The sequence below is a fragment of the Lodderomyces beijingensis genome (assembly GCF_963989305.1).
Source record: "Lodderomyces beijingensis strain CBS 14171 genome assembly, chromosome: 5".
NCBI lineage: Eukaryota > Fungi > Ascomycota > Pichiomycetes > Serinales > Debaryomycetaceae > Lodderomyces > Lodderomyces beijingensis.
The window spans coordinates 42535-57346 of NC_089974.1; the positions used below are offsets into that span (position 1 = coordinate 42535).

The 14812-nt window shown below is 44.8% G+C and overlaps 7 protein-coding genes across 7 annotated transcripts; 4 read left to right on the top strand and 3 right to left on the bottom strand. All coding sequences in view use genetic code 12, as the record gives it.

The window, feature by feature from the left end:
* Positions 1–25: 25 nt before the first annotated feature.
* Positions 26–1303, bottom strand: LODBEIA_P39480 (uncharacterized protein; the record flags this gene model as incomplete). The annotated part of the gene is made up of 1 exon (XM_066974114.1): positions 26–1303. The coding sequence occupies one exon, from the start codon at positions 1301–1303 to the stop codon at positions 26–28; it is 1278 nt and encodes a 425-aa protein (XP_066830886.1).
* A 490-nt stretch (positions 1304–1793) lies between these two features.
* Positions 1794–3791, bottom strand: LODBEIA_P39490 (uncharacterized protein; the record flags this gene model as incomplete). The annotated part of the gene is made up of 1 exon (XM_066974115.1): positions 1794–3791. One exon carries the CDS (start codon positions 3789–3791, stop codon positions 1794–1796), a length of 1998 nt encoding a protein of 665 aa, XP_066830887.1.
* A 1396-nt stretch (positions 3792–5187) lies between these two features.
* On the top strand, positions 5188–5646 carry LODBEIA_P39500 (uncharacterized protein; the record flags this gene model as incomplete). Its single annotated transcript, XM_066974117.1, has 1 exon — positions 5188–5646. One exon carries the CDS (start codon positions 5188–5190, stop codon positions 5644–5646), a length of 459 nt encoding a protein of 152 aa, XP_066830888.1.
* Positions 5647–8914: 3268 nt separating this feature from the next.
* Positions 8915–10846, top strand: LODBEIA_P39510 (uncharacterized protein; the record flags this gene model as incomplete). Its single annotated transcript, XM_066974118.1, has 1 exon — positions 8915–10846. The coding sequence occupies one exon, from the start codon at positions 8915–8917 to the stop codon at positions 10844–10846; it is 1932 nt and encodes a 643-aa protein (XP_066830889.1).
* A 751-nt stretch (positions 10847–11597) lies between these two features.
* LODBEIA_P39520 (uncharacterized protein) lies at positions 11598–12455 on the top strand (the record flags this gene model as incomplete). Its single annotated transcript, XM_066974119.1, has 1 exon — positions 11598–12455. The coding sequence occupies one exon, from the start codon at positions 11598–11600 to the stop codon at positions 12453–12455; it is 858 nt and encodes a 285-aa protein (XP_066830890.1).
* Positions 12456–12980: 525 nt separating this feature from the next.
* LODBEIA_P39530 (uncharacterized protein) lies at positions 12981–13823 on the top strand (the record flags this gene model as incomplete). Its single annotated transcript, XM_066974120.1, has 1 exon — positions 12981–13823. The coding sequence occupies one exon, from the start codon at positions 12981–12983 to the stop codon at positions 13821–13823; it is 843 nt and encodes a 280-aa protein (XP_066830891.1).
* A 92-nt stretch (positions 13824–13915) lies between these two features.
* LODBEIA_P39540 (uncharacterized protein) lies at positions 13916–14674 on the bottom strand (the record flags this gene model as incomplete). The annotated part of the gene is made up of 1 exon (XM_066974121.1): positions 13916–14674. One exon carries the CDS (start codon positions 14672–14674, stop codon positions 13916–13918), a length of 759 nt encoding a protein of 252 aa, XP_066830892.1.
* Between the last annotated feature and the right edge of the window lie 138 nt (positions 14675–14812).

Consider the following 14812-nt stretch of genomic DNA (forward strand, 5'->3'; position numbering starts at 1 on the left):
GCTCTTCTGCTTTTTTCTTTTCTCTTCATATATTTCTCATGATATCCTTGACGGACTCTAGATTCTCCTGGGGGATCATGATGACACCAGACTTGGCCATGGACAAATAGCCAATCTCAATCAAATTGCCACCTTTGGTAATCAACATATTGGCCAAGCCAGCCACAATACCAGTACAGTTCAAAGGAAGATTGGAGAAATCCATGGTGACGGGCACGATGATGTCCTGGGTAGAACCAATCAAGCTCGTCGAGTCGAATCCATACTTGAGTCTAAACTTTTGAGATTCAGGGATGATTATCGACAATTCATTGGAAAACGTTCTCGTGAGCACAAAATACGTTGGCTGCGTTGTAGTTGCAAGGGACAATAACTTTATAGCTTTCAACGTGGTACTCTTGACGTCTCCAGGCCGTGATCCCGTCAACAATAACTCGTGCTTTTCGTTAATCTCAGGGTGGATATCAGCCGCGGCAAATATCTCAAAAGTTTTCTCGTATATTGGCGACACTTGCGATAAATCATCAACAACACCAGGGTCAAGCGCTCGATGGTTGGAGATGAAGCTGTTTGAGATTTCCGAGAATTCAAAATTCTTTGTTGTCAACACGTCCATAACAGCCTGCTTCGAGTCGAATGGAATCAACACTATATCATTGAAATGCGAGGAAATGTAGAAAATCGAGATGCCATTCTCTGACAATGGCTTGGTGAGCTCCAAAATCCTCAACAGTTTATCACATCCTCCATCTGAATCAACAATCAAACTCAAGTAATGATCAGGTAAGAGGTGTACATCATCGTATTCTAGCCGTTGACAAATTGCCAAGGGCTCTTTGAAAAACTTTTCAATGAGCCAAGTGGAGCAGATTATGGTGCATTCACATGGCGATATGGCAATGTGCATGAAATTGTTGTCTTCTGTATCATTGGCGTTGGCATTTGCACTGGCATTGACATTTGCACTGACATTGGCGTTGGCATTTGCACTCGACTCCTGTAGCTGCAATGAGTTAAAGTCCAGGTATAAACTCTTGCTTGAATTGTCAACTCGAGTTATTTCAGACTCTTCATTATCTGAAGAATGACCAGATTTAGCACCATCTTTCCTCTTCCCTCGTCCTTGCCTCGAGTCGTGTGCAACAACACTCGCATCTTCATCTACGTCATTTTCTTGGAATGGATGTTCATCAATTGAGTCATATAGTAGGTGTAGAATCGAGTTTGCGAAAATCCATAGCTTGGTCCGTGATATTGATAGCACTGACAATTCAACTTCATTGAAATGCACTTGAATACTCATATTTGCAAAACCTACCCTGTGGAAAAATAGTAAACCCTGATGATGATGATGATGGAGTTCGGACGTAGCTTAGATGTTAGATGACAGCCTTTAGATGCCAGGCGTTCTATGAGTTCCTTATAGTTCTTCTTTCTAGCAGTTTCCTTTTCTTTCTCAGTTCATGCAAGATAATTCATGCTCTTTGAAATCTTTGCTTCCAACAACTTGTCAGCTTAAAAAAGGGTTTTTTATTCGAAAACTGAGATTCAGAGATAAAAGGAGGAGCGTTTGGAGGGACAGAGATATGACTCGTACCTTCTTCATTATCATCACTATAGCCGCTGCTGGTTCTAATCGGTATACAAACCGTTGAAAATGTGGCTCGCCTCAACTGAGAGCGGAAAAACAGAAAATAGGGAATTACTCATAAAGACCCCTCAAATACCCCCCGTCAAGACTCATACTCATGCCCATTTCAAGGAACCAACTAGCTCGACTTGCTTCTTTGTTTTTATTCAGTTCCAACAGCTATATATCGACTATAGAAAGTCTCGTATATCTCAATTGCCTCCTTTTGAGATTCGATGGAACTTTCAATGTAAATTTCAACGTTGTTTCTAAAATCGTCGATTCTGCTCATTTCAAACTCGTCAAATTCGTTCTTGATGGTTTGACTTATATCGTCAAATTGCTTTTGCAAAGTGGTTTCTCTTTCCTTTAGTCTATCAAGTTCAAACGCTCTATCCGGCAGTATCGGCTGTTTTCTAGACAATTTTTCAATTTGAGACTTTAGCGAAGTCAACAGCTGGTACATTTTGATCCTAGTTTGGAAAATGTAGTTGATTGCCTCAATAATTCTCAAATACTCTTCAATAGTGAAGCCAATGGTCAATTGGTCCGATATGCCAAGTCTTTCCAAATTGTCTCTTATTTTAAATTCAACTTCACTAAAGGCAATCAACAAGTCACTCGTAGCTCTGCTTATTTCAATAGTTGACAACTCTTCCAACGTGATGGCGAGCTCCTCCAAAATGTTAATCATATCCTGTCGTTGACTGCCAATCAACTCTATTGTTTTAGAAAACTGTTTCAAATTGTTCTCCAAGTCGTCAATGTAGTGCTTCTTTTCAGTAAAGTAAGCATCGGGCTCAACCACCTTGTTGGATGAAAACAACGAACTCATGAACCCCGTCGAGGCAATGGCGACATTAGCAGCTGCATTTGCTGCAGCAGACGTTGCCGAAGCTGTTCCACCATAAGAGGACTCGTTAATGGCAGATTCATCGAGACCAGAATCGTCAAATGATCCCTCTCTGTCATTGGTTAAAAATGTGACAAAATCAAGATCATTGCTTAGTGCGGGCTTGTTGGCAATATTGTTCAACATCTTTTCTAACGAAACTCGCCTGTGCTCAATCACTTTTTGATTAAATCTCCCAATATAGCTCTGCTTTGCAGGTGGCGGAGGGATAATCTTGCCCGGGTGGTTAGCTTGTAATTGATGGTACAACCATCTGAAATCGCTATAACGCCTTTGCACTTCGGCAGTCTCCACCCGTGGAAAGTGCGGTGAATCTAAGTTTTTATTCTTGGTTCTAATTGTGTAAACAACGTGAGCCGTGGTGATGTCGCCAACTTTCATTGGATCACTAACTGAAATCTCAAGGTTATTGCTATCCTTGCGTTTAGTCTCAGCGACAATCTTTTGCTGTTGTTCCTCTTTTTGCTGCAGTACTGCCGCTCTGTTTTCTGATTTTGCTTCTTCCAATCCATCCTTACCTATTGGTTCCCTTGATTTGAGTTCTTTTCCTTCTCTTTCGTTTTCTTCTCCTTGTTGCTGGTCGCTCTTGGCATTCAATTTTTCCGACTCGAGCGCCAATGGACCCAACATGTCCTTGGGCGATGTACTTGATTCTCCCAACAAGTGTTGCGCATTTGTCTTTGCACTGAATTTTCGAGGTCTTGCAGCCTTGAATTTTTTCACGCTTATCGGCCTCAGTTGCGAGCTCAAAGTTGTTGTATGTGCATCCAGACCAATAATCTTCAACGGCGAGTCCTTATCGTGAAACAATTCGTCTGAATTCTTGATAGTTCTCGAGTCTGATTTAAGCAACGATTGCTCCAAATCATCGTCGTCTTCGTTGGAGCCCTGAGTGAGTTCCGATAAAATCTGACTCTGCAATTGGTGTCTCTGGCTCGTGTGTAGATCTTGTTCCTGGGCTCGCTGCGGCGAGAAACTCTCATAAGGTGCCTCAACACTAGTTTGTTCCTTGTCTATATTATCAACTTCATGTTCATCTTCTTCTTTACTGGCTTCATCAAACGGATTAGCAAAGGGATCATCGATGGAATACGAGTTAAAAGTATTGACTAAAGGCGATACGTCTGGATTGAATGTCGAAGGTTGAGCTGAGAATTCATTCTCAAGCTGTGGCTTCAAAGTGTGCTCTTCGCTTTTATCATCTAGTGGATTATCATCATCCCAAACAGACTTTGTGAGTTCCTCCATTGATTGGTGTGTTGAATTTAGAATTTGAATCAATCGTGATCTACTTCTTGAGTGGTGAACACTCATACATACACGCTCACTCACCTGTTCTTTTTTTATTTTCCCCCTCAGGTAGAGACAGGTCGTAGTTACCTAATTAAGAATTGAGCCGCATGCGCATCAGACCTGGACTTCGACATGGACTTTGACCGTGACTTTGAGTTGGATCTGCCATTTATCGAAAAGTTTTCAGACTCTTATGTCTGTCTACAGTCCAAGTATAAGCCCTGCCGGTGTGCTGGTCTTGTGTCAACAAAAACGAGTGAATTGGGTGAGTTTTTCAGCCATTGAAGAAACTTCCTGCTATCGTCTGCTGGTATCTACTGGATGTCACGTGATATGCATGTGCCAAAACCGTCAAATGTGATCAACTTTAAATATACGCCATCCATGATGAAGCTAGTGAAGGAATTTTTTCAAAAAAGGTGTAGAAAGTTGTCATAAATAGACACCTTCATGTGACGTCAACCAAGAAACAACAACATTGTAAAAACGTATTTTGATAGAAACCACCTCCACACAAGACGGAGGGGGGGGGTGACCATGGCAGTACAGGGCACAAACGATCAAACTCTTCCCTAGGTGATCATATCAGGTCATTTACTCGGAAATCAGAACTGAGAAACATTCCGGACGCGGAGCAACGACGTAGTGACAGTGTGATGTCATCAGATAAAAGCGCAAAAGGTCCATGATTCCCGCTCTAAAACGTCAAAATTCTAGTAAACACGTTACCAAATTTAGAACTAGCCCCGGCGCAGATCCCCCCCTTGAACCACCCACTAACCTGCTTCCACCAAAAATGGATAGCTCTGAGGTGTGTGTCTCTGACGGCGATTGAATATTGCCAAAAATAAAAACAAAAAACAAAACAAGCAACCCTTTGCGTACGTTTTTCATTGTATGGTCTTCTCTAACTCACCTGTTCAACGTCTGATTGCAAAATTGGCAGTAGCGGCAGTAGTGGCAGCTGGCATTTTGGAGTTACTACGGCATTATGCTCGATGATGAAGTTTTTGTGTATTTCAACGTCGTGTGGCTGCGAAAAGAAGGGCCTAATTTCGTCATTTTCATCCATCCATCATTAATCATCTGCCATCTGTTATTTACTTGTTCTCCACCACGATTGCATGGTCTTGGCAATAGGGTGATAGCAAAAACTACAGTGGTCATGTATAGTTTCGATGCAATATGACAATCGGTCTTACAGGAAGACACACCCTGACGTGACTCGCGGAACTCATTCAGTTTCAAGCATTATAAAAAGGTCTCGAAATCCATCCATTCATCTGCAAAAAAAGAAAGGAATAACACAATCAGTCGCAAATAACAACACAATTAATAAGTACTTATAAAAATGCAATTCTTCAAAACCGTTTCGTTGTTCGCTTTGGCTTCGCAATCATTTGCAGCATTATCCCAAATCAAATTATACGCCCAATCAGAGAATCAGGAAATTGACGGTAAAGGGTTAACTTACAGACACGAAGGTGCTGGAATCAACTACTTCTTTGTCTCGACTACAGACGCTGGCGCAGAATTGACCTACGATGACGAATCAAAGACCATTTACTCGCAAGTCAACCCACAAATCAGATTCCAGTTTTCTACTGAAGGTGACATTGTCCAATTGAGTGTGTTCACTCCCGAAGCCGTTGAAATTGGCTCAGATGGAGTCTTGAGCTTCAGTGGCAGTGACGCTTTGCAAGCTGCCAAGAATATCAACGATCCATACGGTTACTCCCAGGACTCGTACGCGGTTGTCGTTGGCGATAAAGGTGGTTCCCCCTTGCAAATAGTTGCTCAATCTGCTTAGGGTTTAAATTGATTCTATAGTGTAGGTTAGAATACAATAAAAGGTTTGTTTGCTTTCTAGAAAATTGAGTTGATAATAGCACTCTTTGATATGTCTTTCGCGCATATCTTCTGCAGTTTAATGTCCTACGCTACGTGGTCCAACTAGCTTAACACACAGTTGTCTCTGACGTGACAATATAATTAGAGAGTTACGGTAGAGAGAAGGCTGCAATTGCGAAACAGGGGGTGCAAGAGAGGCGGGGTGCATTCCCTTCTAAACCTCTAATTTGCAATCTCCCAAGTTTCGGAGACCAAAACACACCCATCTCAATTACGCCAATACTCAATGGTAGAAGCACAGCAACAGCGTCGGATGAGACTCGGAGAGCAGTCATTGGCTCGTCTATCTTACAAACACACTGCACTTGCTTGATGGAGCCGTTTCTTGTTTTTTTTTTTTCCCCCTTCTTTCCTTTCTTTTTTATTTTTGGAACTAAGTCAAAATCGGCTGCGAAATATTTCCAACTGTTCTTCATCTCCTATTGTTCTCAACAATCATCTTTTCCAGACAATTTTTAATGGAGTTACGTTTCACCCGATCCAGAGTAAACTCCGCTAAGACATGTCCAATTAAATTTAGAACTCAGTGTTGGTAAATAGCAAATTTCATCTCAAGACATGAAATCGATACAATCAGCAACGCCTTTACCAATACTCTCACCACAACCACCTAAAAACTCATATCCCTTACAAATAAGCACCAAGCTTTCCCACCTCCAAGTTGATCCACTCTCAAATTTCTTCAGCAACACCAACACCAGACAACTACAAAGTAATAAAAATGAAGGTCTTCCAAACCGCCGCTTTATTCGCATTAGCAACCCAATCCCTTGCAACCTTATCCCAAATCAAACTCTATGCCAAATCAAACGAGCCAGAGATCAACGGCAAAGGGTTGTACCACATCCACGAAGGTGCAGGCATCAACTTTTTCTTCATCTCCAACGATTAATCCGCCGCTGAGTTGACTCATGACGACGAAGCCAAGATCGTCTACGCTCAAGTTACTCCACAGTACAAGTATCTTTTGAACCATTGGTATGACACTTTGCAAGTTAGTGTTGTTGGACAAGACATGGTTGAAATTTTGGAATGCGGCGCTTTGAAGTTCAATGGAAGTGATATCTTGCATGCTGCTAAAAACATTAGCTACGATCCATATGGATACTCAAAGCAAAACTATGCTATTATTGTTGGTGATGGTCAAGGTGGCACTCCTGTTGAAATCTATGCCAAAGCTGCTTAAAAAAAAAAAACTCAACCTGAAGTTTAGATTGCTTGATTTCACTATCTTCGTCGTTTAGAGCTATAGAATTAACCAGAGTTATAGAATAAACCAGAGTTTTTGATTTTCTAATTGATCCACCTGATCTCCTTTGAGTTTTTTCTTGATTTCTTGAAAACACCTTTTTTTTAATCTTGTTTTTCTTTTTTGTTTCGCAACCAGGGTTCATGGGGTTAAAGGTCCCCTAAATTCTATTAGATTTCACTAGATGTTTGCTTGAGGTTTGTAAAGAACAGCCAAATGCATCTGGGGGAAATCAAAGCCTAACCTTTGCGTGTTCGATGCAATCTTTGCAAAACGGTGGTTTGTCCCACGGTGGTTGCGATGGTTAGGAGGCAGGAGGGAAGAAGGACGAGAGAGGTAGTTTCTAAATATAAACAACCTGTTACGCATTGTTGTGGAAATCTCGCTCGTCCCACACGAGATAAACCCCATCACAACGAGTAAAACGAGTTGAAAATGATATCACCTTTCATTCTCGAAACATTCTTCCCATTCGGCATCGAAGGAAAAAAAAAAGCAAAAAGTGGTCGAGTAGATTGCAAATTCAGATTAAGTAAGCGGCAATAAGCGGCAACTTACAAATGTAGAATTTTTTTGTTTTATTCTTTTTTTTGCAGAATTCCAACCTCGTGGTCAATCAGGAAAACCAAAAACGCATCTAATTGTAGGATACAGTTAGTAAACAGGGCGATGCATTGCAGATCTGTCTAGTTGAGTGTCGAGTGTTGAGTGTCAAAAATCGAGGGCAAGCCCTTGGTTTTTCTCCACGAAGGAGCCGCGATCAACCACTATTTGCTCACTAAACAATCCCCCCCGGTTGATATCACATACGACGATGCAGCGCAGGAGCTTTACTACCAAGTGAGTCCCCAAATCAGATATCTATTCTCGACAGAATGGGATATATTCTACAAATGGGTGCACTGTGTCCAACAACAGTCGAAATTCGCGGGGACGACGGTATCTTGAAATTCCATGGCAGTGATTCACTATATGCTGCGAAAAACATCCATGACCCATATAGAATTTCAAATGAATCCTATGCTGCTGTTATCGGTGACTCGTATGGTGGAATCCCTTTGCACGCGGTTGCTGTTCCAGTTTTTAGAAACTTCCAACTCTGTATACTGCACTAGAGTCGAAAATGAAAAGGCTTGTACCGTACCATTCAATCAGTGTTGCAATAGGACCCTCTCTTTTGCTTCTCGCCCTTATATCCGTCCCACGTGACTCCGGCCGGTTATACAAACAGCCTAACACATGGTAGCGCACACAACACCCCGGAATTTCAAGGAACACGAGGAAGAAAACGGCGCACTTCCCAATCGGGAAATCGGTGCGGCTCCCAAATAGCACGATAAAAAAGAGACAATTTCAGCCTATTAGATTTGGTGCTTTTGTCATGAAGCTCCAGCTGAGAGGGCATCCATCAAGGCTCCCACAACTTTCATTGGCCCTGGACCCGTCGATCAAGAGGGAACACGAACGATCCTCCAATCACGGCCCGCCTTCATAATTAGCGCTTCTTCTAACTTCGACCTCTGCCTGCCCGTTTGCCTGCCCCCCGGAAACCGTTAAAACTACGGGCATACTTTTCTCTCTCTGGTGCCCTCCTGCTGCTTCTCCACGCAAGGAAAAAAAAAAAAGCCAGAATCAGAATCTCTTCAAAAATTTCATACCGAGATCCTCTTCTTCGTTTTACCTTCAACAACAACCACACCCAGAGGTAAAAAGTTTCGCCATAAAATTGTGGGGACGACAAGACTATCAAAGAACTAACTCACACGAGACTCAATAGTTTTCCTATTGAATAACTAGGACGGAATTTTCACCCCTTTTCACTGTCCTTTTTTTTTTTTGTTTTTTTTCCTTCAATTAAAACAATTGACGCGATTTCCATTGGTCAGGCCAGCTTTAGAAATTAGAGATTCACGTCCCAATGTTGTCTTCGCTTCGTCATCAAGTAAGAGCCACCAAGCTTACAGCTGGTGCCAAGTTCTTCTCCACGACTCTGGCCAGGTCCCAGATTATCGGCTCAAACGTCAAGGGAAAGGACTTTAATGCTGCTAGACTCATGGGCCAGAAATACCACGTTGTGGACCACGAATACGACTGTTTGGTTGTTGGTGCTGGTGGTGCTGGTTTGAGAGCTGCGTTTGGGTTGGCATCCGAGGGTTACAAGACCGCGTGTGTCTCCAAATTGTTCCCTACCAGATCCCACACCGTGGCTGCTCAGGGTGGTATCAATGCAGCCTTGGGTAACATGCACCCCGATGACTGGCACTGGCACTTCTACGATACCGTCAAGGGTTCCGATTGGTTGGGTGACCAGGATGCTATCCACTACATGACAAAGGAAGCACCTGCCTCTATATACGAATTGGAAAATTATGGTGTGCCATTTTCGAGAAACGAAGAAGGCAGAATCTACCAGAGAGCCTTTGGTGGCCAGTCCAAGGAATACGGTAAAGGCGGCCAAGCTTATAGAACTTGTGCCGTGGCTGACAGAACTGGTCACGCCTTGTTGCACTCGTTATACGGCCAATCTTTGAGACACGACTGCCACTTTTTTATCGAGTTCTTTGCCATGGACTTGATGATGCAAGATGGCGCTTGTATTGGTATTGTTGCTTACAATGAAGAAGATGGTACTTTGCACAGATTCTTTGCCAACAGAACCGTTATTGCCACTGGTGGTTACGGAAGAGCCTACTTTTCGTGTACTTCTGCCCACACCTGTACCGGTGATGGTTACGCCATGGTTTCCAGAGCCGGCTTGCCCTTGGAGGACTTGGAGTTTGTCCAATTCCACCCATCTGGTATCTATGGTTCTGGATGTCTTATCACCGAGGGTGCTAGAGGAGAAGGTGGCTTTTTGGTCAACTCTGAAGGTGAAAGATTTATGGAACGTTATGCTCCCTCGGCTAAAGATTTGGCTTCAAGAGATGTTGTCTCGAGAGCCATCACCATGGAGATCAACGAAGGAAGAGGTGTCGGACCTGAAAAGGACCACATGTTTTTGCAATTGTCCCACATTCCAGCTGCTGTTTTGAAAGAGAGATTGCCCGGTATTTCCGAAACTGCCCACATTTTCGCCGGTGTTGACGTTACCAAGGAACCAATCCCCATTTTGCCAACTGTCCACTATAACATGGGTGGTATTCCAACCAATTGGAAAGGTGAGGTGTTGAAGAAAGACGCACAAGGCAAAGACGAGATTGTGCCCGGGTTGTTGGCCTGTGGTGAAGCTGCTTGTGCCTCGGTCCACGGTGCTAACAGATTAGGTGCAAACTCCTTGTTGGACTTGGTTGTCTTTGGTAGAGCCGTTTCCCACACCATTGCCGGAAACTTGAAACCAGGCACTCCAATCCCTGAGCATCCAAAGGATATCGGCTACGAGTCAATTGCCAACTTGGACAAGTTGAGAAACGCCAATGGTAGCAAGCCAACTGCCGAAATCAGATTGGACATGCAAAAGACCATGCAAAAGGGATGTGCTGTTTTCAGAACTCAAGAGACCTTGGACAAATGTGTTGAACACATTACCCAAGTCGACAAGGACTTTGCCAACGTCAAGACCACCGACCGTTCCATGATCTGGAACAGTGACTTGGTTGAGACTTTGGAATTGCAAAACTTGTTGACTTGTGCTACCCAGACCGCTGCTTCAGCTGCCGCTAGAACCGAATCGAGAGGTGCTCACGCCAGAGACGATTTCCCCGACAGAGACGATGTGAATTGGAGAAAGCACACATTGTCGTACCAAGACGGATTTGGAGCCCCAGTCAGGTTAGACTACAGAGATGTCGTGAAGCACACTTTGGACGATGACGACTGTAAACCAGTCCCACCAGCCAAGCGTGTGTACTAGACAAGATGAAGAAAACAAAAAGAAGAGCCATTCAATAAATAAATAAATTGAACAAACTCAACAAACACACACACACACACACATATATACTATATATATATTTAAGACATCAACGCATTCAACTAAGAAGGGGGACACCTCAATTCTCTGAAATCATCGGGCGAAGGAACGGGGGACAGGCCGAAGGAAGGGAAAAGCAAGGGGGGAAGATCGGGCTTAATTTTCGGTGGGGGTTGTTTTCCCCCAGAACAAAAAATCTCCCTCCCGTATGCACCGTAGGTTAATACCGTCTAAGGAACACCCCACCCACCAACCAGCACTCGGAACCCAGCTTCGGATAGCAATCTCGTTCATAACCAGTCTAGTTTGCTTCGAACCTCCCTCCCTTTGTACTTTACGTTAATTTGTCCAGTCCTCAGATCCAGATTCCGACTATAAATACCGACTCCTTTCCCTGTCTTCTACTTCCGCTCTTCTGCTCTTACTCTCCCGCCTCGATTCCCGCCTCGATTCCCACTCGCGATACTTCATTGCTCATACGACGCCCAGAGCACATTTGTTTTTTTCTCGCACACATAACCTCCTACCACCTGACGTCATTTCCACCATTCGAGAAACCTTCCTCAAAATATTCCCCACCAGACGTCGATTTTCATCAATTGCTTCTCAAGGATTCAACAGCAGCAACCACCGTCACCACCAGGTAGAAACTCACCTTGCACGCTCGATTAGATACTTCCACTCCACGCAAATGTCTTCCTCCGACAAGAAACCAGAAATCTTGTCCTACTGCAACCCCGAGTTGGGGCCCTTGCCAACACAGATACCAAACACCGACTCGCCCATCCTCGACCTCTTTTCGCTCAAGGGCAAAACCGCCTCGATCACGGGCTCATCTGGCGGTATAGGCTGGGCAGTGGCTGAGGGTTTTGCGCAAGCAGGAGCAAACGTGGCCATATGGTACCATTCGCATCCGGCGGACGACAAGGCCAAGTACTTGGAAGAGAAATACGGCGTGAAGGCGCGTGCTTACCCTTGTAACATTAGCGACGCCGACGACGTGAAACGCACCGTTGACGAGATTGCGGCCGAATTCGGCGTCATTGACATTTTCGTCGCCAACGCCGGCGTTGCATGGACCGACGGTCTTTTGATCGACGTGCCCGATTTAACCAAGTGGAAAACCATCATTGACACCGATTTAAACTCGGTTTTCTACTGTGCTCATGCCATTGGGCCAATCTTCAAAAAGCAGGGTAAAGGTTCCTTGGTGATCACCGCTTCGATGTCCGCCACCATTGTCAACGTTCCACAGGCTCAAGCTGCCTACAATGCGTCAAAAGCCGCCGTCAAGCACTTGTCCAAGTCCTTGGCTGTCGAGTGGGCGCCATTCGCCAGAGTCAACTCGGTTTCGCCCGGGTACATTGCTACACACTTGACAACATTTGCCGACCCGGCGTTGACTGCCAAATGGTTGCAATTGACTCCGTTGGGCAGAGAAGCCAACCCTAAGGAGTTGGTGGGTGCTTATTTGTATTTGGCTTCTGATGCGGCCTCCTTCACCACGGGTGCTGACTTGGCCGTCGACGGGGGTTACACTGTGCCATAAGCAATCTAGGTGGTGCTTACAAAGGCAAACTTTTGCAGCATTTGCTTTGTGTCGCGGCTCCCCCACGAGTAGCCCCCAAATCTTCACCCCCTTCACCTCCTGCCTCCCTCTTCAATAGATATGGCAATTACACCGATATAGAGAATCATAAAAATATCTAGAATGAATAACCATGACAAGGTGTTAATGGTAGACCTTTGACGCCATTTCGACTCTGACCCTGTGCCCAAATTTGACTCTTGTCTGCTTAAAACTGCGAAAAGTGATTTGCAACCATCCATCGTCGAGACCGAGTCTCATTTTTCCAGCCTCGAGTCGGAACGAATACCGATCCAGACCTCTTTTCCCACCCATGCATATCGTCACCATGCAAGAGTTTTCCCGAGAATTAAGTTGCTAAAGGGTTAATCAACAAACGTCACCAAGCACATCCTTCCCCCCCCACACACTGATACTCGCCGTCAAATGCTATAAATACCTCCTGAAAATCCTTACCCGTCTTGTTTATCACCTCCATCCACCAACATGAGTGACATCAAATCATACTGCAACGAAGAACTCGGTCCCTTGCCCACACAGCCTCCCAAACTCGCCTCGCACGTATTGGACTTGTTTTCCCTCAAGGACAAAGTCGCATCCATCACAGGCTCATCGGGCGGGATAGGTTGGGCCGTAGCTGAAGCCTACGCGCAAGCAGGCGCCGACGTTGCGATATGGTACAACTCCCATCCAGCAGACGACAAGGCCCAATACTTGCGCGAGAGATACGGCGTGAAGGCCCGTGCTTACCCTTGCAACATTAGCGACTCCCACGAGGTGTCTCGCGTCATCCATCAACAAGTTGCAGATTTCGGCAAGATCGACGTGTTTGTCGCGAACGCAGGCGTCGCATGGACATATGGCGCCGAGGTCTACGTCGAGGGCTACGAGAAATGGGACAAGATAATCGCGACTGACTTGAACGGAGTCTACTATTGTGCGCATACCATGGGCAAGGTTTTCCAAGCGCAAAAGACGGGCGGCTCATTCATCATCACTTCGTCCATGTCTGGCACTATAGTCAATGTTCCGCAGTTGCAAGCTGCGTACAACACCGCGAAAGCTGGCTGCACACACTTGGCCAAGTCCTTAGCGGTGGAATGGGCCCCGTTTGCTAGAGTCAACTCGGTCTCTCCCGGGTATATCGCTACTGAAATCTCCGAGTTTGTCCCACAGGAAATGAAGGCCAAATGGTGGCAGTTGACTCCCTTGGGCAGAGAGGCGTTGCCGCAGGAACTCGTGGGTGCGTATCTATACTTGGCTTCAAACGCAAGTACATACACTACAGGGGCCAATTTGGCTGTCGATGGTGGATACACTTTACCGTAAAAGAAGAAGAAGAAGAAGCAGAAGAATAATAAATAATAATAGTAAAATCACATTTCGTCTAACATTGATGTAGTTGTCAAGTTAATTCAGTTTTAGAAAATGACATCGTCTTCAGTTTCATCCAATACTGGACCCTGAGCATCAGCCCTTATGTCCATCTTCTGATCATTAAGCGTGACACCTTTCACATCAGTCAAACCCTCGGCAGCAGCCAACTCCAACTTTTCTTCCTCTTCGGCAACAGCAGCCGCTTCTTGTTTCTTCTCCTGCACCTTCTTCAACCTATAAAACTCCTCTCTATCCAATTCGTCCAACTCCGAGTTGATGTAAGCGATGGTGTTTTCGGTTCTTGGAATAATGACATGTTCAATAGCATTGACTCTCCGGTTGGTAACCTTGATAACTTCATCCAAGATTATGAATGCCGTTTGCAACGAGGCCAACTCAACCAACGTCTCGACGGCTTTAGCGTAAACTTGCTTAGCCTTGCGCACTTGCTGACCACCTCTTCCTAACCCAGTCAACTTGAAATCGTTAATGTTTTCATTAATGTGGCTCTCAAACGTGGGCAAGTAGACACCGGAAACATTCTCCTGCTTGGCCTTGACCGTGAAACGGGCCTTGTTGACCGATTCTTGAACCTGGTAAGCGATATTGTCGCCGGTGGCATATTGCACCTCGGCCAAAGAAAACGCCGCAGTCTGCATGATCCTTCCCATCTTGGTCTTTGCATCATCGATTCTCTGCGTTATATCTCTAAATCTCTTGGTCAAGGCCTCGGACTTTCTCTTTAACAACGAGTGGCCTTGCTGTGCTCCTTTTAGCTTGGATTTCATCACCCCCAACGTCATACGTGTGGGAAACACTTGCTCACGGTTACCAGCACCTGACATTTTTAAATTGCCCTTATTTAACGCAATGTCTTCTACGGGTTTTATCGCAATATAAAGACGATATGGCTTCAATTGAAACTGGCCGCTTTTGTTGCC